This window comes from Chlamydotis macqueenii, chromosome 3 (assembly GCF_036417535.1).
Source record: "Chlamydotis macqueenii isolate bChlMac1 chromosome 3, bChlMac1.mat, whole genome shotgun sequence".
Taxonomy (NCBI): domain Eukaryota; kingdom Metazoa; phylum Chordata; class Aves; order Otidiformes; family Otididae; genus Chlamydotis; species Chlamydotis macqueenii.
Genome location: NC_141558.1, coordinates 103,981,516 through 104,004,475, shown reverse-complemented (window position 1 = coordinate 104,004,475; position 22,960 = coordinate 103,981,516). Strand labels below are relative to the sequence as shown.

General features: G+C 41.8%; 1 protein-coding gene across 2 annotated transcripts in view; it reads right to left on the bottom strand.

Annotated features, from left to right (window-relative positions):
• Positions 1 to 3,257: 3,257 nt before the first annotated feature.
• AGPAT4 (1-acylglycerol-3-phosphate O-acyltransferase 4) overlaps positions 3,258 to 22,960 on the bottom strand; it is a 79,912-nt gene continuing 60,209 nt past the window's right edge. For both annotated transcript variants that reach the window (XM_086744159.1, XM_086744160.1), the window contains 4 exons: positions 17,897 to 17,999; positions 16,172 to 16,247; positions 11,215 to 11,413; positions 3,258 to 3,988 (listed from right to left, as the gene is read on the bottom strand). In XM_086744159.1, the coding sequence (XP_086600285.1) occupies positions 3,897 to 3,988; positions 11,215 to 11,413; positions 16,172 to 16,247; positions 17,897 to 17,999 (470 nt within the window). In that variant the 3' untranslated portion in view covers positions 3,258 to 3,896. The remainder of the gene's footprint in view (positions 3,989 to 11,214; positions 11,414 to 16,171; positions 16,248 to 17,896; positions 18,000 to 22,960) is intronic.

Sequence of the window (22,960 nt, the reverse complement as noted above, 5' to 3'; positions counted from 1 at the left end):
GTTTATTGGTGAAGGGTTTTTCTTCTAAAAATAATTTATGTGGGGTCATGTCACATTTTAAACTTTTTTTTTTTTTAAATGCTTGTTTAAGACTGCTAAGCTTATGCCAGTTAGGTTAGCTTATCTTATGTTGCAGTAGTCAACGTTTTGTCTATACAACAAGATGTATAAGAAGCATCTTACACTGCGCAAGTGATGATAAGAGAATTAAGGTCCCCCCCTCCATCCTCTCCTGAGGAAATAAGGTGATGTGCAATTCCTGACAGTACCTATTACAAAAGGGATGGAGCCGTGGTCTGAAATAACTTTCTTTTTTGAATGCCAGTATTGTGAACAGGGAATGGTCTGCACAGCGTTTCTGTGGCCAAGAGGAGAATCAGTTAAGAGTGGTGTTGTGTTCTGTTGGGCAAAAAAGAAAATAAGAACTTATTGTTAAGAGCTATTTAAAACTGGTTTCTGATCATGGATTTTGATTTCCCCACTACTCCTCAATTTTCATCAGTCTCAGAAAATGGAGAGAGGTTAGAAGTGGTTAGCAATTAGAAGAAACAGTCTGCAATGCTTGAATTCTTCAGATTATTTTGTTTGGCTTGCTGTTACAAATAGATTACTTAAAACTGTTACTCGTAAGCATTAGTGCAAGTTTACATGTTCCTCTTCTTACAGCTTTTTAAGTTACTCATTTTAAGGTCTAATGCAGAGAACTTGCTTTTAATGTTTGGCTTAATCCTGAAGTCCTGTCTCTCCTCCTTGGTTTGTTACAGGTGTGGGGTAGCTTTTAGCAGCTGCATGAGCTGTTGAGAAGGTACTGCAAAATATAACATTTAAATCTAGAAAAGCACAAGCCTCACTGTGCAGGTCACCAGTGCAGCGTATTCTAGGCTCTCAAAAAACACCATGCTGAATTTAAACAAAGACTTCCCCCCCCTTCTCTTCAGTTCTCTATTTTCAGTTATGAAAGGAGGGGAACTCCATTGTCATCCTCAGTAACTGACTATGAAAGTCCCTGCTGTGTGCTTCACTTTGCGGTACACCACAAGTATCTGAGCGGTTTGTGTCCTCAGTTGCCTTGTTTCTGGTGCCCTTGTTCACAACCAGGAACCTGGGACAGTTTTTAGGAGTCACAATAAAGGTGAAAAGTAAACTGTTACTAGTTCATTGTTTCCAACCAAAAGAAAACTCATTCACTGCACGCCGTCAGCTTTTTATACTTTTATTTTTGTATAAACAACTGTTAAGACTACTTTTGTTAAGGCAGTTGTAGAATATACAGTTGCTTGTGGGGATGAGGGGCAAATACTGCTTCTAATGACGTATGTCATTCTTGTTATACAGTGAACTGGACTAGTTTAACTTTGGCAATACCATCAACCTTCCTCTTTGCCAGTGAACGCTGGAAGGGCCCAGTGGTGCAGTCTTTGTGCGCTGTGACTTCTAGAAGTACTTAGGAGGACGGATCAAGAGTGGCATGTTTGGCCCCCCCAGCCTATTCTAAGGATTGGTCCCAGGGAAATGGGTATGGAATCGTCTAAATACTCTTCCAGAAGTATTTACATGTTTGGTATTTTCCTCTGGGAGAAGTGGCACTGCATGCAGGTGGAGAGGAAAGGACTAAGATTCATAGGGAGTGTTAAACGTCTCTCTACCAGCATGTTAAATCAATCAGTGGCTCTTTAAAAAGGGGAAAAAAGCCAGTCTCTGTCACTACATGAATATGGATTTGCTGCTCAGAACTACTGACCCCTGCATGTAGGGTTCATTCTGCCACCCTGAGAAAAGCCCACTCTGTCTGCCGGGTAAGGGTTACAGTAAAATGCTAGCTTGGAGAGCCATTTTCTAAAAGTCTTGTGTACTGTCTTCAGGCCTGGCTCATGAACGTGCCTGATGCATTACTATGGGATACCTGGACCTTCAGACCCTACTATGGGTTGTAATACTCACTTTTCCACTGTCAAGGTGTGGTGTTATTGTTTTTAGCAAACAGAGTGCAAGGCTTGTGCTTTATTAAGAGAATAGCTTCATAAGCATGGCAGTGGTCTCTGATCTCAAGCTCAATTATTTCTTGTGTTGAAAAACCGCACTAAAGGCCACGTTCATGTTCATGACATCATACGACCTACCCCAGAAAGCTTCACAGCACAGGGAATGCATTGTGTACACAAGAGGCGGGGGGTGAAACAAGCCTCCCAAGGCTTATTCCTTCCTTCACATTGTATGTTTTACTGCCTCCACTCTCCAAAACCTTTACTTACTGCCCCACACTAAAGCACTACTCTAGCTGCTCTGTAGGTGTAGGTGAGCTGGTGTACTGAACAGCAAATGCATATTTCATGGAATTATTATTACCCCCTGTTTGTTCTGGCCTCAGTTTTACTGTAGGAAAAAAGAAATGTTTTTTTATACCAGCTGCTAGAACTGGAGCTGCTCACGTTCTTTAGAGGCACACAGGCTGTTCATAACTAGACTATCATGGTTGAGTCCTAGGTGCAATGCAATGTACCATCACTGAAAGGGTCAATTACAATCCTCACTGCTCAACATCAGTATCTTTAGATTTGAAAAGATGGGGGAGTTTTTCAGTCATAATTGCTGGTAGTCCCCTCTTTTTTTTTTTTTTTTTTTTGTTTTTCTTTTATTAAACAAGCTCTTTTTAGTAACTTGCATATCCTTACTCTTGATATTTAAAAACAAGAGGAGATTGCCCTGGAATCAGTACCAGGGATGTCAGCGCAACACACTTTTCCCAAGGGGCTTAATTCTAGTTTTATTTAATTCAGAAGGGTATCAATCAAAGCAACTCCAGCCAGCCAAAAAAAAAAACCTCCAAGCTATACCACTGTCCTAGGTCTCTCTCCTACTTCCCCTCTTCTCCCCAAAAGAAAAGCAAAAGGATAAGTATTGCCTCAGGCTGACTGTTACAAACTTCAGGTAAACTAATTTATCAGAAAAGACAGACAAGCAGATTAACTGGGATCACAACAGTCTGGGTGTGGGGCATCACTTTTAATGCACGCTTTGCATTACTTGTTGGTTACAGCATACCCAGTTGTTTTCTTTCCACCATTGTTAGGAAGGCCTAGAATTTTAATTGGTGTTTAAAGCTGAAAGGAATTTTATTACCTCAGTTTTCCCAAACTATAAATAGCATTTCCTCTCAGAAGAGTTAACAGGTTTTAGCTGTCCCTCTGATGCCTTGCCTGGGGAAAGATGGGGCAGTGGATAAGGTACCTCTGTTCAGGCCCTCTCCATGTTCTGACACCATGGCCCTCTAGCTGGGGTCTGGCTGAAGTTGTAAAGAGCCCGTGTGGTGGCACATGGTGAGGATAAGCTCTAAATGTAGAAAAACTGTACTGCAATTCTGCCAGTTCAATAGAGCTGCTTCAGTTCAACACTGGTAAACCATGCAGCGCATCTTCCTATATTTAAACAGTGACAGATTATGGTGGTTAAACTGTTAACATGTGTGAGCTACACAACTATCACTTTTAATCATCTGTAACAGTCGTCTGGCATTTATCCATTCCTTAGAGCAAGTTAAGAAAGATAAAGCCTGCACCTCTGGTTAGTTTCCAGGTAATATCTCATCCTATAAACACACTGGAATTTTTATTATTTTTTTTTTAATCTTCAAATCTTAAAGTCACTTTTAATAGGAAAACAAACCAAACAAATGCAAACCTGTTGTGGAGACTATACGAAGGAGCGCATCTTTCAAGTGTGTTATCCAGCCCAAACTCCCAGAAAAAAAAAAAATACCAGGAGCACAAAGTCAGATATGGCATGGCCATTGCTCGTCCTACCCTTCCTCTGCTCTCACTTGAAGGACCTTGATATGCACTTAAGAGCTTTCAGAAGTTGCATTTGTTCCCTTTGGATGGAAGCAGTCTCTGAAGGTACTACTTTTGTTTCTGCTTGTTGTCATTGTTGCCATAGGTGGAGCCCTTGTTAATTTCTGTAACGCCTATCATCCATCTGACACCAACAGAAGCTAAAAAAAAAAAAAAATAAAAAAAAAATAAAAAAAAAGAAAAGGTAAAAGCAGTTAGCAGACAGAAATTGAAGGTCTGTATCTGTGTAGCATTTTTTTAAATGGACTAACAGCATTCTTAGCCCCACAGCAGCACAGCATTACTAGTAACTTTGATGAAGTGCCTGCCCTCATGGCCCTGCATCAAGTTGCGCGCCGTGTTTCGTTAAGGAAGGTCCTAAGTTGCTGGCCTCAGGTTAGACGCATCTCCCACGGGCACAGAAGAGGCTCCATCAACCAGCATGGAGGTGAGAGGCACAGGCGTGAGGTACGTAAGGCCCTCTTCAACCTTAGACAAGGCTGGCTGTGAAATGGGAGTGCTCTGGGGCCACTGCTGGTACCTGGCTCCCAGGAGCTGAGTGACAAGCTGTACTGGTGTGTCCGTGTGTGAGGTGTGACGGGGGGGGAATTCTGCCTGCTTTAAATGGCCCCCCATGCCTGGGGCATTTAAATCTTCATAAACAAGAAGTAATTTGTGGCTTTTTTTTTTTTTAATTACAACTCATGAAACAGTCCATTACAAGAGGCCAGGTTAATTTAAGTGACTTTTACAGTTGATTTAGTGGTAATAATTCACCATGCGCAGGGATTTATGGGTTTCTTTTACAGTACTGCCTGAAGTTAAGTTAAACACAAATTAGCCTAAGCCCTCCCCATCCCCTCACAGCTTCCCCCCTACACCCCCTCCACCCCGGTAAAGGGACTCAGCTGCCCAAAATCTATTACTCCCCGAACTTCTGCTCAGCTACATATCTGTACATATCCAGAACTGCCACACTTCTTTCAGGCCTAAAGCTGCTTGGGAGTTACAAACACCTTCCCTCTGCTCACAACAGGTTTTACAAAAAAAAAAAAACAAAAAAAACCCAAACCCATCACAAAAAAAAAAACCCACCACCAAAAACCAAAAGCCACAAACCTCCCCTAAGCCTCCAAATCTCAATTTCTTGCTGGCTGATGGTGAAAAGGGCAAGTCCTGTGGGGTGCTCTAAATGTCTCATTCCCATCACTCTTCACCTCCCTAAGATGACCCAGAGCAATTCCTCACCAGCCTCAGGACTCCTTATGGTCAAGTCAGAGCCCAAAACCACCAGGAGAATCCAGGGGCTTCATACCACTATCAGGCATCAACTGCCAACACCCTGGGTCCTGGCCTTTGCTGCTCTCCACCCTTGGAGATACACAAAAGCCAGTGGGACACAGCCTGAGCAACCTGCTGTAGCTGACCCTGTGCTGAGCTGGGGGTTTGGATCCCTGATCTCCAGAGACGCCTTCCCACGTCAGCTACTGTCTCCTGTTTGATTTGCTTGGAAGAAAGGCATTATGCATGTTGTTCTTTCAAAATACCAGCACTTGGAAACAAACAAACCAATCAATTACACATTTATGTTTTGTAGTAAGACAGTAAATGGCCAGTTGTTAGAAGTGCAAGCAGTAACGATACCAGAGATGAGCACACATGATGTGACACAGCGATGGCTGAACAAGCACTGCAATGGGGAAGCTGCAGAGACAGGAGGAAAGCAGGGCCTTCTCACAGGCAGAGAGCTGTGCAGTGCACAGCCCTCAAAGGGAGATGGCTCCTAATCACTCTCCACTGTTAGTCTGTAAACGGAAATGTACACAACTGGGACAAGTGAAGGGCTTCACACTCGAACAGAAAAGAAAAAAAACCCTCTCTGACATTTAAATGGCCATAAGCTAGGAAAGACAAGAGGAAGATGCAACATGTGGCCTGCAGTCTGGGATCATAACATAATAGTAAGCATGAAATCATTAAGACTTGAACCAGAAGGGACAGAAACACCATCTGGAGATGGATACAGAGCATAAATAAGAGCAGTTGTTTCAGCAACCACACAGCACGCTGGGGATTTCATCCAGTTCGAGGAATGCTTCTGCCTGGACACCAAGAAATACCTAGTTCAGCAGTTCAGATTTTTTTTTTCCCATCTCCTTTGCTCCTTGGCAGAAGCTGCCACTGCCCTTCTGTCCTCATTTCACCCTGCAGCCCTCAGCTCCCTGGGGAAGGTGGGGTGCAAGGAGAAGGGACTGCTCACATTTGCCAAGCCTGTGGAAGCAAAGCGGGGATAAGTGCTAGGGTGCTGCAGTGGTTTGTGCCTGCAAGTAACAAAAAAATTACCAGTTTTAGGCACCAGGTTAAAAGGCCAGATTATCTGCCAGCTCCACCAACAGCCAGAATCACCACAGGTAGAATTCTATGCACGGTTTGTATCCTCCTGCTGTTGCAAAACTTTCTGTAACGCTGCTGGCTCGTGCTCTCCTCGCCTTCCGCTCGCCTCAGGCTACAGACATCAACAGCCTTGCCGCCCAGATCACATCCTCTGACCCTCCAGCCCACATTCTGCACTCAGACACTGCCAAGTCACCAAGGACTCACTCACGGTTTGTACTGTGACCCGTGGAAATAGGTTTTCTAATAGCACCGTGCACATACTGTATAGCAGACGTACAACAGCTCCTGCGGAGTCAAAGCCGGCTCATTGCTACTTACGCTTGGCTCAAACAAAATACTTCTCATGCTTGTAACTGAGACTGAACCGCTGGCCCCGTGCCACAAGCCCAGAGGCCATTACGCTTTTAGCAATACATGTAAGAGCTACTTCTTCATTTACAAGCTGAGAGAAGCCCTCTCATCTTTTGCATACAGAATCAACAATCCCCTTTTAACTGCTGTTGACAGCTCTATAATAAAATACTTCTAGAGCATAAAAGGTTGTCCTCTTCCACACAAATTACCAAAACATGAAAGGCAACCTAATGCTGAGTTCTTTGGAGTCCGATGAGATTGGGGAAGCAGGAGGAGGGAAAAGAAGAAGCTGCTGTCAAATACAAACACTGACATTTGACAGACTCGCTCACTGCTTTAACATCAAAGTCTCAGCCCCAAGTTTTAAATATCGGTTGTGAGCCAAGTACTTAAATCTCTTGCCAGGTGTCCTATGAAACTAAAACCAGTTTCCAAAAGAGACTTTTGTCCCTCAAATTGCTTGAGCATTTATCCTCTGGAGCAGGGACCGCCTTGTGTTAGTTCAAGCAGTATCACAAAGAGTTCCTGGTCCCAGACCAGTAGTTAAGATATTATTAGCACAATGCCATGACTATTGTGAGTATAAATAGCCAAACTGCTGCACAGCAAAGCAAGAGGGGATGGCTCAGCATTCTCAGTATAAAGAGGAGACATCGTTTATTTAGGGCTGAAAGTGTTTGAGCTGACCCAGCAGAGCTATACATACACTGGTTATTCATCCCTTGGGTCTGAGGGATTACAGTGCTCTCACCAGCTTGGCCACCATGGGGCATTTCTTTTACGGCTCTTTCAACCTGAGCAGCCGGTTACTTACAGGCTGGTAAGCGTTTTATTGTAGAGCACAATTAGCAAAGACTGTCCAAAAGACAAATGACAGGCTGGAAACAAAGCAGAGGGTACCAGGTAAAAGGACCTCCTAGCTCCTCCACTCTTTCCTGTCACAGGAGGTTTATGTGTATCTTGTGCTATCTGCACCTCTGCTCATAAAGGCAACGCTATCATGAACTGAAATCCGCCCTTAGAAACAGCAATCTACTACAATGGGCTACCAGGGACTGCACTACGCTTCCTGACTCTGGAGTATCAGCGTGAGCTGTCAAATTGCCAGACAAAAAAAAAACAAAACCACAAGTCCCAAATGCTACCTGTGCTGCTTCAGTTAACGAGCAGAGGGAAAAGGTCTACCAGGAGCAGTTTGAAAGGCAGTTCTATCATCCAATCAGAATGGTAAATAAATCCCTGCGATTTACAGAGAAAGCTCCCTTTCACATTGTTAAGCCATCAGGTACCAATTACTGCTCACACTGGAAGACAGCAAATACAGTCCTCCCTGCTTTGCTACAAACTGGATCTGCCAGGCAGATGGTTCCAGCTGGCACCAAGAATCACAGCCTCCAGGTACGTTTGTGTCCATCCACCACCACCTCCCAGCCATTGCCCACGTCACTTCTGAGACCTTGCCTAAAGCTGGGGATGCAACTGCAAAATAAAATACTGGTTGCTCCTCTGTCAGAAGACAGCTGCATCACTCCCAGGACATTCACGACAGACACCTCTCAGGGTAAAAAGCAGTTTTGGGAGAACAGTCCTGCTGCAGAAACTCAGCTGTTGGCTACAAAAGTCAATGTGACAGCTTCAGCTGAAGTGGAGATGCTTCCTCAGAACGAGACCAATGATTCCCTACCAGCAATAACATTGCTTTTAAAGGGAGACAGTAAAACAGATACAGACTACAATAGACTACAGGAACCGTTGCTCTTGTGGCGAGTAATGACTCATCACTTTTAAGTGACCAGGATAAACCAGCTCTGCTTTTCGTTTCCTTTTACTGAAGGCTGAGCTTCCTTCCACTCCCACAAACCCCTTCCCCCCACAGCTTCACGGCAGCTGCTATCTGCTAATAAGTGACAACATCATCTTTCTTTTTGCCTGCTCATCAGCCAGAGGTGGTGGCTGACTCTAATCAGCCGACAGCCTCTATTACAGGCAACACAGCGTCTTCTGCCATGCCACAAACCCCAGCCCATTACAAGCGCTTTGGGTTTGATCACAGCAGGCATTTGGAGCAAGAACAGAGTTGTTGCTCGGCACAGGGGCCTTTCAAGGGTTGCAGAGGACCACAGCCTGCAGCAATCCCACAAACATGGCGGGTATGTGTGGGGCAGCAATGCACGTTGCACTGGCCTGTTAATATCACCGTTCATGCACTCCTCAGCTGTGCTTTTGCAGCCTGGGAGCTCACGTGTTCATCCTGGCAGCAGACCGCTGCTGTAGGTTTTGTTAGCTCTAGCATTACAAATAAGCTGAGAACAAGTTCTCTGGATTATAACTGCATTCAAAAGAGGATTCACAGCAGCCTGCTTATTAATCTTTCCTCGGAGCTAGACGCAGAAGAAAGCTAAGTGGGGAGTCACACAGCAAGAAAAAAAAAAAAAAAAAGAAAAAAAAGAGAAAAAAACCAATTCTTAGCAGTATCATAGCTTTTTTTCTTTATAAGTTCTTGCCCTTCCTTCCTGATAGAGAGAAGACGTGACCTAGTTGTAAAGGCCACTAATGGCAAGACAGTATCAGACTTGGGGGGGTTTACGGGGTGTCACTCAACAAAATTAATAAGAGCTTAGTCCAGAAACATCACAGATGTAAAGCATTAAAGCATCCAGCCCTGAGGTTAAAATCCAGAACACTGGATTATGCAGCGAGGCTCCTCGCGTAGGGTACAGAAGGCACAAGGCACTCTGGAACAGCACCCAGAGAGCCAGCCCACTGAGTAGAGAAGCTGAATTAAGAGGAAAATGCCGAGGGAAAGATGAGAAATTTTAAAAACTTGCAACAGCTAAGCTTCAGTGTGCCATTAGGCCATTGTTCCACAGCCCAGTACCAAACACTATACTAGCATTTCTTCCAAAGGCAGGAAAAAAAAAATGCCCTCTTGAGTGCTATTGCCAGGGACGTAGCATTTGCAACGGTGTCAAACCTCACCCCATCCACTGTTCACACTCATTTCGAACTGGAGGACGGGGCAGACCAATTGATCCTTCTCTGCAACTGAAGAGGATCTGACCCAAACACCTCCCATTCCTGAGGAGCACATCATCACCGTGGTGCTCACTCTCTGCTCCAATCCTACTCACTGGCCAGACAAGGTGGGGGTGTGGGGGTGGAAAGCACTACTTCCAGCAAGTAAGGTGGGTGAAAAAAAAGTGCTCCTAAGTTGTAGTCACTGCCCCAAGAAATTCTTACACATTTTACATAAACCATTCCCAGAGTAAAAAGCACCAAAAACTTCTGCAGGTAAGGACACGAGCACAGGATTCCCCTCCCTTTCCCTCTACCTTGCCCACATTAACATACCAACTACTATGTCAGACCTTATCCTTGCTCTTGTTTTCCTTCCTCTGGCCCAAAGCATCATGAAGCAAATATCCTGCCCACGTGCACGTGCACATAAACTCTTCCTTCTCCAATTATCTTTATAAGAAGCTTCCACAGTAGCTTACACAAAGTTTGATTTGGTGTTTGATTTTTCTGAAAAAGAATATTGTGTGCCTACCATATCAAGCTCTTCACAGTGGGGCAAAAGGACATTAATTAATTCATCTTGATGAGACTAGCATGGGACTTGCTCAAGATTCAGACTTTTTGAGAATGCAAAGAAGTGTTGCGTTAAGAAAAATTTCCTAGGTAGAGAGCAAAGATGCACTTCTAGATGCACTTCTAAGACAACAAATGTTTTCCTGTTTCCTCTGTGTTGCTATTTTGGACATGGCTTTTAAAGCTACTCTAATATCTCTGCATTCAAGTTCACTCAAAGCGAGAAGGACTGTGAAGTTCTGTTTCTTTTTCAAAGGATGTTTGTAAAATACACAGACATGAAGGTGACGAAGCCATAAATACACACAATGGTCAGTGCAGCCATAGAAAATATTTGCTCTATAAATGTGTGGCTTATTCAGGAGGGGAACTTATTCTTCAAACAGGCACCCAATATGCCAAAAAGCACAGACACCCAGATATGATGTAATTTGCCAAGCAGACCTGGGTCCTGCTTCCACAAAGGACACCAAATGAGCTCTTCCTCCCTTTCTGTGGGCCAGCTCCTTGTTTTGTTTCCCTTCCTCCTCTTAAATAACACACTAGTTCAAACACAAACCAAGGCAGCTCAGAACAGCCCCAGGAACTGTAGGAATTACCTGTGATAGTCTATGCCCTGTGCTAGATAGGCGGCCACAACAGGCTGTCCTGAAATCACGGATTTCCAGTGGATGACGTATCAGACTACAATTAGATGAAAGGATTCTCAACAGAATCAGTTATCCTTGAGTATTTCTTCTAGACAAAGTGCAACCCAGCAAGACACTACACAAGAAAAGAAAGCCCCTTGTAGGCAACCCACTGGAAAGTTACTGTTTGGATTTCTACAGAAACAGAACATTTTCTATGGAGGTCTTACCGAAAAAAAAATACAACTATACAAAAATAAACAAACAAACAAATCTATTTAACCTATTCCAGGCTAAAGTGGATACAGTATCAGATGGTCTGTTGAATTCACAGGCCATGCTTATATTTAGTAAGCCTCAATAAATCATGTCTGCCAGTTACCCTGTAAATAATCTTTCTGTTTCAGAAAACTTACCTATTACAATGACAAATGCAAAACTAGCCAGTGTCAGTGACGATCCACTGTTGATCATGTTGATGAGCAGCTTGAATAAAGGATATAGCAGCAATAAGGCCCAGAAAAGCCAGTTCAAAAGCGTCCATGGTCGTCGGGGTGGTACTATAGGGACTGCTGGGTAGGTTCCTGTTCGGTAGTATTCCTCCTGGAATGCATCCTAGTAGAACAAAGGAGGGCAACAATTAAATCCACATCTGCCAGCAAAACTAGCCATTCCTTACTTTGATGTTTCTCCTTCTGCAGGCTTGTAACTGCAGTGGAAGATCAGAGACCAAGGCACGGCTGGAAAGCTTGTACTTTGAAGTCCACAAACACACCATCAAAAAAAAAAAAAAAAAAAAAAAAAAGAGCTTACATTGATGTGTGCATCCTTTCTTTCTCCTACACATAGAAGCCTGAAAAATGGCATGCCTGGAGAGTATAACAAGCTCAGTAAAGCAAGAAGGGTGAGAAGATGTACACTGCTGCAGCAATGCAGACATTCCCGTTGAACCTCTTGCAAGGGTCGCAGCCATTGCCCAAATTCTGCTGGTAAGCCAGAGAAGTGTTCGAGCTATACGTCTGGCAGCAGAACCTCTGTTTCCTAATGTTTTCTCCAACCACTGTTCTAAAACAGCATCCACAGCCCTGTCAGAAAAGGTGAGCAGACACCATCTTGTCCTGTACTCCAAAGACCACCCCCTCTTGTCTGCTTCGTCCCATAGATGCAGTTTCGTTCATCTTGTTCCCATGAAGCTTACAGAAGGAAGTTTGGGTGCTGAACTTCTCTACAAACAGTTGAACATGCAAATAGTTTAGAATCTCTCACTGGTTTTGACCAAAGGACACTCTCTTAGCACAACATGAAGAAGAGAATGCGGTGGGGTTTGTTTTGTTGTTTGTTTTTTCTTTTGTAGTGTCTGCTTTTTAAAGCACAGAAAACTTAGAATTTACTCTCTTCCTCTGGAGCTCATACGGCTGAATGGCATTACCTTTAGCGATGTGACCAACCCAAGATATCAAAGTGAGCGGGGAAAACATCCCTTCCCCTTCTGCTTCAAAAGCAAAGATTATTAAGCTGTGTTATCACATAAAACTGTTTAATTAATGAAGTCAGTATTAGACAGACATAAAAAGGAACCTCAATTTAGTCAGAATGAAGTACTAAAATTCTTCAAAGAAAGGAATGTTTCACAACATTTTCTAAAAATTCTGGCAAAGCCAAAATTGTCCTAATCAGCTACAAGAAGGTTATTTCTACGACGCTATGATTTTACGTTTACTTACACTCCAGCTGACATAGACAATTCTTTAATTATTTAACAGCAACCGAAGCAATTGCAGGCTGCTACCATTTTATCTCTTTCAAAGGGAACATTTAGCTTTTAAGAGATTACACAGTAATTAAAGCATTGAGCTCTCTTTATTGAGATTAGAGAAATTATGACTGTTTTGCACATGTGAGCTAGATTGTACTGGGATCATTATGGCCAATTAATTAGCTCTCTTCAACAAACTACACCGTGTATGAAGTTTTCTTTATAGTGCCCTGAGGATTTTGGTTTATGACTGGTTTAACACAGAGCTACTAATCATCGGTAAATTGAATTCTACTATATACAATTAGGTTTCTAAACACCAGTATGACCCAGAAAAGTTAAAAATTTCTGACTATTACTGGTACCGCCATCAGGGGGCCTATACCTACAGAGAGCAAGGCAGACTCACTCAAAACGAGCGCAGTTTTCTCTCTCTTGGCTCTGCACAGCATTAGGGGCAGCAAAACCATTGACCACATCTCACCAAGAGACAGATGGAAGAAATATACAACGGGCAAAACAATGTCAATGCCATCATCTCCACTAAATGTTTTACACCGTTGAGGGGAACAGCGCTTCTGTGCTTTTAAAAACATTCATATTCCTTGCAGAAGAGATCAGTGAGTTGATCTGTCGTCTAAGCTTTTGCAAGGGTGCTATGGTACCCATCAACAGCTCGAGTCAGCACATAAACCCACGATGCACCTCAGCATTTCTCTCAGTCACCTTTCCCAAATTAAGTTCCTTTCATTCACCTGCACATGATGCTTGTTTTCAGTTTCTAATAAATCCCACCCACCTAAGCAGCGTATTCAGACATGGGAACATACTCCCTCTAACGCCCCCACCACATTTGAGTTACTTTAGACAGTGGAGTGGGTAATGCAGTGGGGGGAAATCAGGGAACATCCATTTTTTTGTGGGAGGCTGACTGGATTCTTCCTCCCTGCTCCCACCTGGGAGGTCTGACTACAGAGGTATGCCACTGCCCTTTCATGAGGAAGCCCACAAAGAGAGTATCCAAAAATGTATCCTTTGTTTGCCAGCACTGGAGTTCTGTACACTTCTCCTCTTCAGTTATGCTTTCCTAATTCCCTGGGGCATTTCAGTATCTATTTCCATGCCCTGTTTTCCATGCTTCTCTTAGAAGTGAGAACAGTTAGAAGCTTGCCTTCTTTCTAATGGAAATTAAGATTCTCAAGCAAAACTTCTATTTCAGGCATTGAGGCTGTAAGGACATGAAAAAAGAAATCAAACATGCAAGGGCTAGCAGAGTTGTGACTACTATACAGTACCTCGTCAGACCAGGCACTAAGATGCTCAACCCAGTCCTTGTCAAAGTCAAAGTGAGTCTTTCTAATACTGGCAGTTTAAAAAAATAAATAAAAGGAAAAAAAAAAAAAAAGGCAATGTGCAACCCAAATCGCACCTTTGTCATAATTTGGCTTTACCTGATACAGTGCTGGCCATCCATGGAAGGATAATATTCACAAAATAAAATACTGCAAAATTATGAAAATCACTGAGAGTACGCAAGGGCACATGGCACTATAATGCACTATAAAACAGGGGCTCTGTTTATCAGTAGCATGTGTTATCTTATCTTACTTTGAAACAGAAAGTGGAGTGCTACAATCAAAATAGACAAAGCAGGGGATGAATGCATATCTTGCAATGAATTACTGCCCTTTGAATACAGATTTGTTACATTTTATCATAAATATTTACTGACTCTGAAGATATTAACCTGAAATAGAATTCATTTTTGGAAACAACAACCGCAATGTGCCAATGCTGCTTGTTATCCAACCTAAGACTCAATTACCTTTTAAAAGATGCATGCCAGAAAGCTGAAATAGAATTACATTTTCACCCTGAAATGGGCTTTCATCATCTGAGAACTCCTGAAGAAGTTGTCCCTGCTCTCTATTCTCCCAGTCTGATTTTACTGAGACATCGGCTTCTGCAAACCAGGAATTATTGCAATGAAATAAAAGCTTCACTGATTTAAAACAGCTGAAGGATGAGGAACGTGCGACCTTCAGAAAAATAAAAAAATCACCACCAAATCAAAAAAACCCAGCCAATTAAAAAAAGGCCACACAACTGAAAAGGTAGGAAAGCTGAACACACATTCCTTCCTCCTACGCTTAAATAGGAAACTATGGATGTAACCAACCAACAAACTAAGCTGTTTTGAAGAAAGCAGGACAGATGTATGCTCTGTTTGCACTTGAAAAAAACTGAGCATTCACCAAAGAGGGAATAACAGAAAAAACTTGAAGTGGGTTACTGCAAACTATGTAATAACGGATACAGGAAAACACATTCTCATTTGATTTATGTTCCTGTCTTCTAAATGTCTAAACATTTCTCAGGAACATGAAAGAGGGTTACAGATAAAGTCACAGTAGCAGCAAGTGGACTTCTGCAATGTTCATTTGCATTTATAGGCCTGTGGAGAGAGCACATGGGTAATGCAATGCCTTTCCACAGAAAGGTGTCGGGGGTTGTGTCTGAATTAGGTGCTAGCGGCACAGTTTACAGCAAGGGAGAACAGAGGCAAAGCTGGTAGGTCTACCACTGAGGTCTCAGTACACATTTACTTTTCACGTTCCTGTAAGTAAGCTGCTTAGAGGGGCTACGAACTAAACCAGAGACAGACGGTTTGAAGCTGAGAAAGACTAGAACGTACTCAATACAGAAATGCTAACGTAGTGTTCTGGGTGGAGTACAACAAACAGCACAGCAGAATTTTGCTGCCCCAGTGAAAGGAAACCAGAGCGCAGCTACATTCTGTCACTTCTAAATCCGAAGCACTACTGTATTCCAGTCTGAATACATCACGTAGATCAATTTATTGAAGCAAACTGAGCTGCCAGGCCCTCATGCCTTGCATACCTATGACTCCCACTGATTGACATGGGAATGCTGAGTGTATTCAAAGAGCACACCCCCCAACCATTACCTCCTATGTCCATAAAAACCAAAACCCATGAGAAAGGGATTCTGAAAGTCTGAAAGATACATATGAAAAAAAAAAAATCAGTAGGCATCTACAAACATACAGTCATTATTATCCTGCCCCCATGCTACATAATTAGGAATCTTAAATGCATGCCTTCATTGCACACAATGTGAGAGCAATTTACCAGCCTGTCCTATTAATGTTGGATCTTTGCATTGATAGAAAAGACAGGGTAAAACAAGGGACAAAAATTTAATAAACTACAGCAAAATATTTAGCCCTTTAATTACTTCTTGATTTAGGAGGTGCCTTTAAGGGGAAGGAGGTCCTTCTATGGACCAGGAGGCAGTTGTGGTTTTTGTATCCTTATGTAACTTTCTAAATAAGAGTTTTAAAACTGCTCTATTGGGGCTTGCATAAGTTTTCTCCTGTTGCTCTTTAGGTACAAAATAAAGGCAGTCATGACTGACAACACAAGACCACTTTGCGTCCAGAGAAACAGAGCACTTATCCTGAAAAACAAACCAACCAACCCACCTACCCCATGGCCCCAGAGCAGGACTACTGTGCATGCACACTGTAAAGGTCTACTAGCAGTCTATGTAACAGCACAGGTGGCTCACAAGTGCTGTCTAGACAAAAACCCAACCTTTTCTTGGTACAGTTTGTGGAGCCAGTTAGAACATTCCTGCTCATCTTCTGGGACTTCCTCTAGCGGGATCCGCCTGCCAATGGTAAACGAGAAATTGAAGATCATTAAATACTTCAGCTCCCATGAACAGCACTTACATTATACACACAGAGTATCCATCTGATAGAAGACTCACTACATTCTCCACCTTTTCAAAACTTATGGTAACAGCTCCCAGATCAGCAAAGTACAGTTTGCTTCTAGAGCCACCCTCAGTTTTCAGATGTATCTGAAATTCAGATATTTAGATTTCTGAAATAGTAATGCATTATATTTGAGCTCACTAGAGCCACCTTCTACATAAAGTTTTCAATTTTCTATTTCTAAAGAAAAGTTTTGCATTAAATTTCTTATCCATCCTATGGAGTTTAAGGCTGTATTTAATCAGCTAAGCATTAGAGAGAAAAAATAAACTATTCTCCTTATACCTAGGGTAAAGCACTCTAGTATTTCTCAGTAACATTTCCAATTCCTATAATCTTTGTTACATGCAGCTTGGTTGGATAATTTCCAGCAAAATGGCTCCTATCACTGAAAAACCCTCTCTTGACAAAAAAAAAAGTTTTCATCATATTACATGAATTTTGGTCAATAATTCTATGACAAAAAAAAAAATCCCCTTGTCATCTTTATTTAGGTATGCTAATAGCAATATTTAATAATTTTAAATTTTTCAATACAGAACATACTTTAATATCTATTAAGAGCAACATCAAATTAACTTCCTTCAGCAGAGAAGAGAGGACACTCCTGTTTGCAGTTAATAAATTAAGACGTGCAACACTACTGCTTTGTTCCTTTATTTAAGAAAGTCGTAATATGACAAACACTAGAAGCCAACACAATTTAAGCAGAGACATACAAGGCCATCCAAATTTTACAAACTTCTACTGAGTACAAAACCCACAGCACTTCAATAAGCAAATACGGAGGAATTTGAAGAACATCTTTGATGGTTCCCAATTAATTGCCAAAACTAATTTTGCCATGAATTTTACACTGCCTGTAAGAGCTTGTCAGGGAATTCAAAAGGACAGAAGGGCAAAGCCTGAGAAGGGCAAAGCAATTTCCATGCTCTGCCAGACTGACTTGCAGCAGGCTGGAAGAGTGTAAAGGGTGACAGAGGAAGATGCACACCTCTACACCACTGGAGGAACGGCCCACGCAGGTAGGGCCAGCTGCTCCTCCAAGAACACTCACCAGCCAGGCCATGTGCACAAACACAAGGCCAGCAGGCTGAGCTACCCGTGAGAGCCAAGTGGGAGCACAAATTGGTGTTGCATCTATGAGGAATCAAGAGAAAGTTTCTTTTTACCCTTGGGCAAAACCAGTTTTGAAGAAAATTTTTTTTTTAGAAGAGGCAGAAAAGGAGAAGTAAGAAGAAAAGGTCGCCCTACTCCATGTTGGTACCCAAGATACACCAATTGGACCAATCAATTATATCTATAATGGGGTTATGATGAACTGGTTACTTGTGGGATCACTGCTAGACTCCTGTGCTCCAACCCTAAGCCACCACAGAACTTTACAAGAAACCCTTCCCATCCCATATGAGTTTTTAAGTCGGGTCAGTAGAGATTTGCTATCTGCTACTTAATTGAAAATATTTCCTTACTTGTGCAACTATGACTGCAAGTACACACTTCTGTATGCCAAAAAGGAATTAAAATACGGATTACTCACCTTACATATAAATCTGCATGATATTTCTTTCCATTTAGAACTCCCAGCAATGTTGGATTCTCATTATTTCTAAAATTGAGGGTAGAATCATAGACTGCAGAAACTACAAAAGAGAAACAGGCACTTTAATTACTGTAGTAACAGAATGGAAACAAGTCATTCTCTCTCAGACAAGGAGCATATTTAAATATGAAGTCACCAGTGTCAGCACCATAGTTTAAGCTGTCACCAAGGTAAAATGACAATGAAATATTCAACATGCAGGTTTTAAGAAGCCAAGAACCAGTGACCCTTTCAGGAACTGCACCAGAAAAAAGGAAGGGTTTGCTCTCCACCCTTGTCTCCTTCCCCATCAGGTGCAGAACGTTGGGCACAGGGAACAAAGTTAGTGTTTCTGACAGTTAATGTACCTAGGACATCCTAGAAGTCAAATGGCTGAAAAACTATTAGCTTTTTCAACTCACTGTGAATGACAACACCCCCTCAAATCCAGGTAAATAACCAGGCAGATACACACTTTATAAACAATGAATATATACAGTTTAATTAAGAACAGGTAAAATATGCATGCAACACATCCTACAGCAGGAGGGCTCAATGCAACTGTGAATCACTGGGGTGCAAAACAAGCTCCCCTTCACGTCCATTATTTGGTAACTGAGGCGCTTGCTATAGGGCACAGGCAGAGACGGTATCAGAGCCCATCCTGTGTGAGCCGGGCTGCTGCTATGAAGACGTGCAGCTGTGAGGAATACAACAGCCAAGTTCCACAGAACAAAACTGCAACCAAACTTTCAGCCTCGAGAAAACAGTTTCTGCGGTTCAGGACTGTGCAGTAACAGTAAAAGTATTTGCAAAGGTTGCTTGTAGTTAAACTGAGACAGCATTAACAAGCAGCTTCTACAGAAAAAGTGTTCACTGTTTTAAACCACATAAAGCATTTCCAAAAAGTTACTTTGAACACATCCTTAGAGACGCTATTTTCCTGATGTCCCAAAATTCCCACAGAGCAATTAATTTTCCTGACACTGAAACCAATTGTGCATCATGGTATGAATTTTAAGATGAATGTCGGCAACAAGACTTTTTTTGTCACAAAAGTGACTAACATGCCCTTCGTGCAGCTTGCTGTGTTTTAGGTTTTCTGCTCTAGAGTTTTGCAATAACACTGCAATGAACCCTTACTGTGAGAGCTCTCGACCCACCTAAGCAAGCCTTTTCTTATAAAAAACAGATTTGCTTTTGTTTTTTAAGCCTCTCTAACTTAAAAGAGGCAAATATGGCTTTGTCACAACATTCATCCCCAGAAACTCACCACAACATTTGTTATTGCAAAACAGAATTCACAGCGCAGAACAGAACAGCTCGGCTTCAGTGCTGCAAGGAAATCCTGACAAGAGAGGCCAAACCCCTGTCGTTGCATACAGACCGTATGCCTCATTCACAGCTCTGTTCCTTTCCTACTACAGTTGGGTCTTTAGCCCAAACTCAAAACTACCACACAAGCCAAAATCTACTTCAAGCACGCTACTCTCCCCGTACAATATATCTACCTCAATTTTTAAGCTTCTTAGTGTAGAAGGCTTTTACTAATCTACTCTAATTTACTAATCCAAGGAAACTGAAGGAAGACAAGAGCTCAATTTGGGTTTATACGGGGTGAGCTTCTTAGTTTATTCTTTAACAGCATGAGATTATTCTAACAACAACGGGGACGCAATAAAGGGAAGTATGATGTACACTTGTTCTTTCGTCTTTTAGAAGATGTCTGCGTTTGAGTTTTGATATGAATTGGGTACATTTGGTTCATTCATTGGGTTCCTTCATTCATTGGGTTCAGACATATTGGAACATACTTCTCCAGTTCTGAAAAAGCTTCCGCAGAGTTGGACAGGAACATCTTTATGTGCTGATGGCCACACACAGTCTTCCTTCACTCCAGGAAAAAAATACCCCAAATCCAGTTTGTAACTGGTCTGTAGTTTGATATTCAGTCCAGTCCTTTTTAATATCACACTGAAGTCTTTTGGTGCAAAGCAGTGCCAAATCCAAGACAATGATAGCATACGCAGGAGTAAACAGACCTCTGTTATATACAGATATAAAATAACTGAAGATTCAAGCTTTTCCATTTTGCAAGTGCAGGAAAAAAACAATAGTAGAAGTGTCAAAGAAAAACACTGCACAAAACTAAAGTTTGCCAGAAAGCTTCCACAGCCAAAGCAGCACTAGCATGCCACATGACACACTGATTTTTTTTTTTTCATTTAACATGTATTTTGTAATTACATAATTAGAACTGGACATCTCATGACTTTCCCATCCAACAGCTGAAGAGTCCAGAAATTTCACATTCTAAACCAAGTTAAAAAAAAAAAATAACTCCACAGTATCTTGAAAACATTGCAACTGTCTCATCCTCAGGCTAATTTAGGCAGTGCTTGCTAAATTTTACTTCAATTGTGAGATAAAGTATTTTCTTAAAGAAGATATCTTAAAACATCATTTTCATTAAAAACCAAACGGAATTCAATATTTGGAAGTCTTTTCAAAGGTCCTGAACAGAACATAAATGAAAATATTTTTTTTTTCCAGCTGAACTGTTATTTTCTGACAAAAAGGCTAGGTTTTTTGCTTTGGTTTCTAATCTCTGCCCAGTTTTTTTTTTTTATATCTTTACCTTTTGGTTCTTTGTACAGCATTCTGACAGAGAGCTAGGTACTTAAGAATCTAAGGTTTAATTTCTTAATTTTGACCTAAGAAATCGTCAGATTACATATCCAGAGAGGATTTTTCTTACTTCAACTGTCCTTTACAATTTCACACATTATTTTGTGGGCATGGTGGATTACACCAGAATGATCATCTGACAAATCAGCCTACAGGCAATAAGTATGCCTACATACAGCTTCATGCTAGCACACTAGGATCTGAAGTGAAGACTGGGAAAGGGAGAAGAGATGGTGGAATTCACTGTAGTGCTGGTATGAGAGGCACCTTGACACAATCCTCTGGTTTATCATTTCATTGTTCTGGTCATCTTGGTCAAAAATCACTCATCCTCTCAAACTTGCTAGCTTGCTCAGGAGCATGTGCAGGAGCCTCACTAAACACTGAAAAAAATCCAGGACTAAAGTGTATCTCATGGTGAAAAAAGTAATTGGAAAACCCCCAAACACTGTCATATTGAACTCCATGAGAACATCACCCTGGAATTTATTATCATGCGTTCCCTCTGGGACAGTAGTTCCCAGTATGCACAACTGGAGAAAAAGGTTGACAACTTGGTGTTATCTACAGTCCATCATGAGGCATGTTTTTAAATACAAGTCTTAACTAAATAAAAACAGCTGAAAGGAACTGCCTGATACACAGCCAGGCAATAAAAGTAACAGTTAAATGTATCTTTTGCAATATTTATGACATTTATTTTTACTGTGAGTAATGGATGAGTGGTTTAGAAACAGATCTGTATTTTCATTTGCTTCCATGAACAGTACAGGTTGGAAACTCTACAACCTAACAGCAATTTATTAAGACAGAAAACAGCTTCTAGAAATGAAGTTCCTGGGGACCGCATCTGTGCTACCAAACTGGTAAGGATGGCCACTGCTAAAAGTATCAGAAGAAGTTCAAAAAATATTGAAAGCATTCATGTAAGAATCAAATTGCGTGCAGAGATCTGAATTGGTGAATATAAATCACTGAAGAGAAAAATATTCCGTTATCACTTCTGAAGGAAATAAGTTTGGAGGGAAGGTTCTTTACTTGTTATTTTGTGTGAAAGGTATTTTTATCCAAACATATCTGCTTATGCTGACAGATATGGCACCCACTGGTAAGGAGGCAGTTTCCCATGTATGGACATTAAACAAACTCCTTCTGAAGCTAAGTTTTTCAAAACAGATGGACTTGCCAGCCTGATGTCACTAATGGCTGTTTCCAACAGACACAGAACTACTGCACCAGGTAGCATTAAGAGCTGATAGAATGTGTCGAAAAGGACCAAGGCGTGATGACTGCTATTGTGGGTGAATTACCTGTACAGTCACAGCAACCAGCGTCCATCCATCCTACAGTACTGCAGCCTCAGACAGGTTGAATCACACCCTTGTCAGAAAGGAGGAACAAAGAATAGAGGAAAAGGAAATGCTGACCTCTGTCATACCCAGCTTGGAACCGGATCCAAACATTCAGCTTGCCCTCACTGCCATGGCATGCTGCAGCTATCTCCCTTAGCAAGGCACGCCAGCCAGACCCACCAGCCCTTGTGGAACAGCAGAAAGTGTTTTAGCCTAAGTGGCAGGCCCCAAAACAGGCCCAGGCAGCCCAGCACCAGCCTCACTTTCAAGAGACATGCAGGGATACCCCGCTGCACGCTTGGCCACTGAAATGGATGCGAATCGTACCGCAAGAGAGATGGGTCAGCCTGCAAGAGTCATTCTTGTAGATCATTAGAGATGTCACTGAATTGAAGTTATGAACATCTGCATGTTGCCATTGCTGCTTCTGCAGAGAGAGCAGCAATTCAGCAGTCACACTGATGCTGTTTGGAACAAGTAATCTGAGGCTGTAATAGAGGGATACAGTCACTCGCTGGGCCACATTATAAGGCAGAGTGTAACAATGAGACTCGAGGGATTTACAGTGAACAAGTCAAACAGTACTATTTATCAGTTTAAATATTCAAAAGAAAAATTAAATTTCCAAATTACTACAGTATATAGCCTCTGCATGTATTGATACCTACAACAAAATGTTATTGCTTATAATATGGGTACCAAATGTCAGTGCAGGTTAACAGAGACAAGTGGTCAAATCCTGTCAGTATTCATAGAAGAAAGGAATAATTTCTAGATAGCACTTACATTGCTCGATTATGGACTGTTAAAACAGACTTCCATCATGTTCTCTATTCAAAAAACATTTATGGACTTGTTACCTGTGCATATTAATGTTACAAGGAGCTCTAAAAATAAGATAATGTTTACAAATGCCTTTCAAATGCTCTTCACATGTACCCCTTGTCTCTATGGAAGAGAAACATATAGTAACCCAGACAGT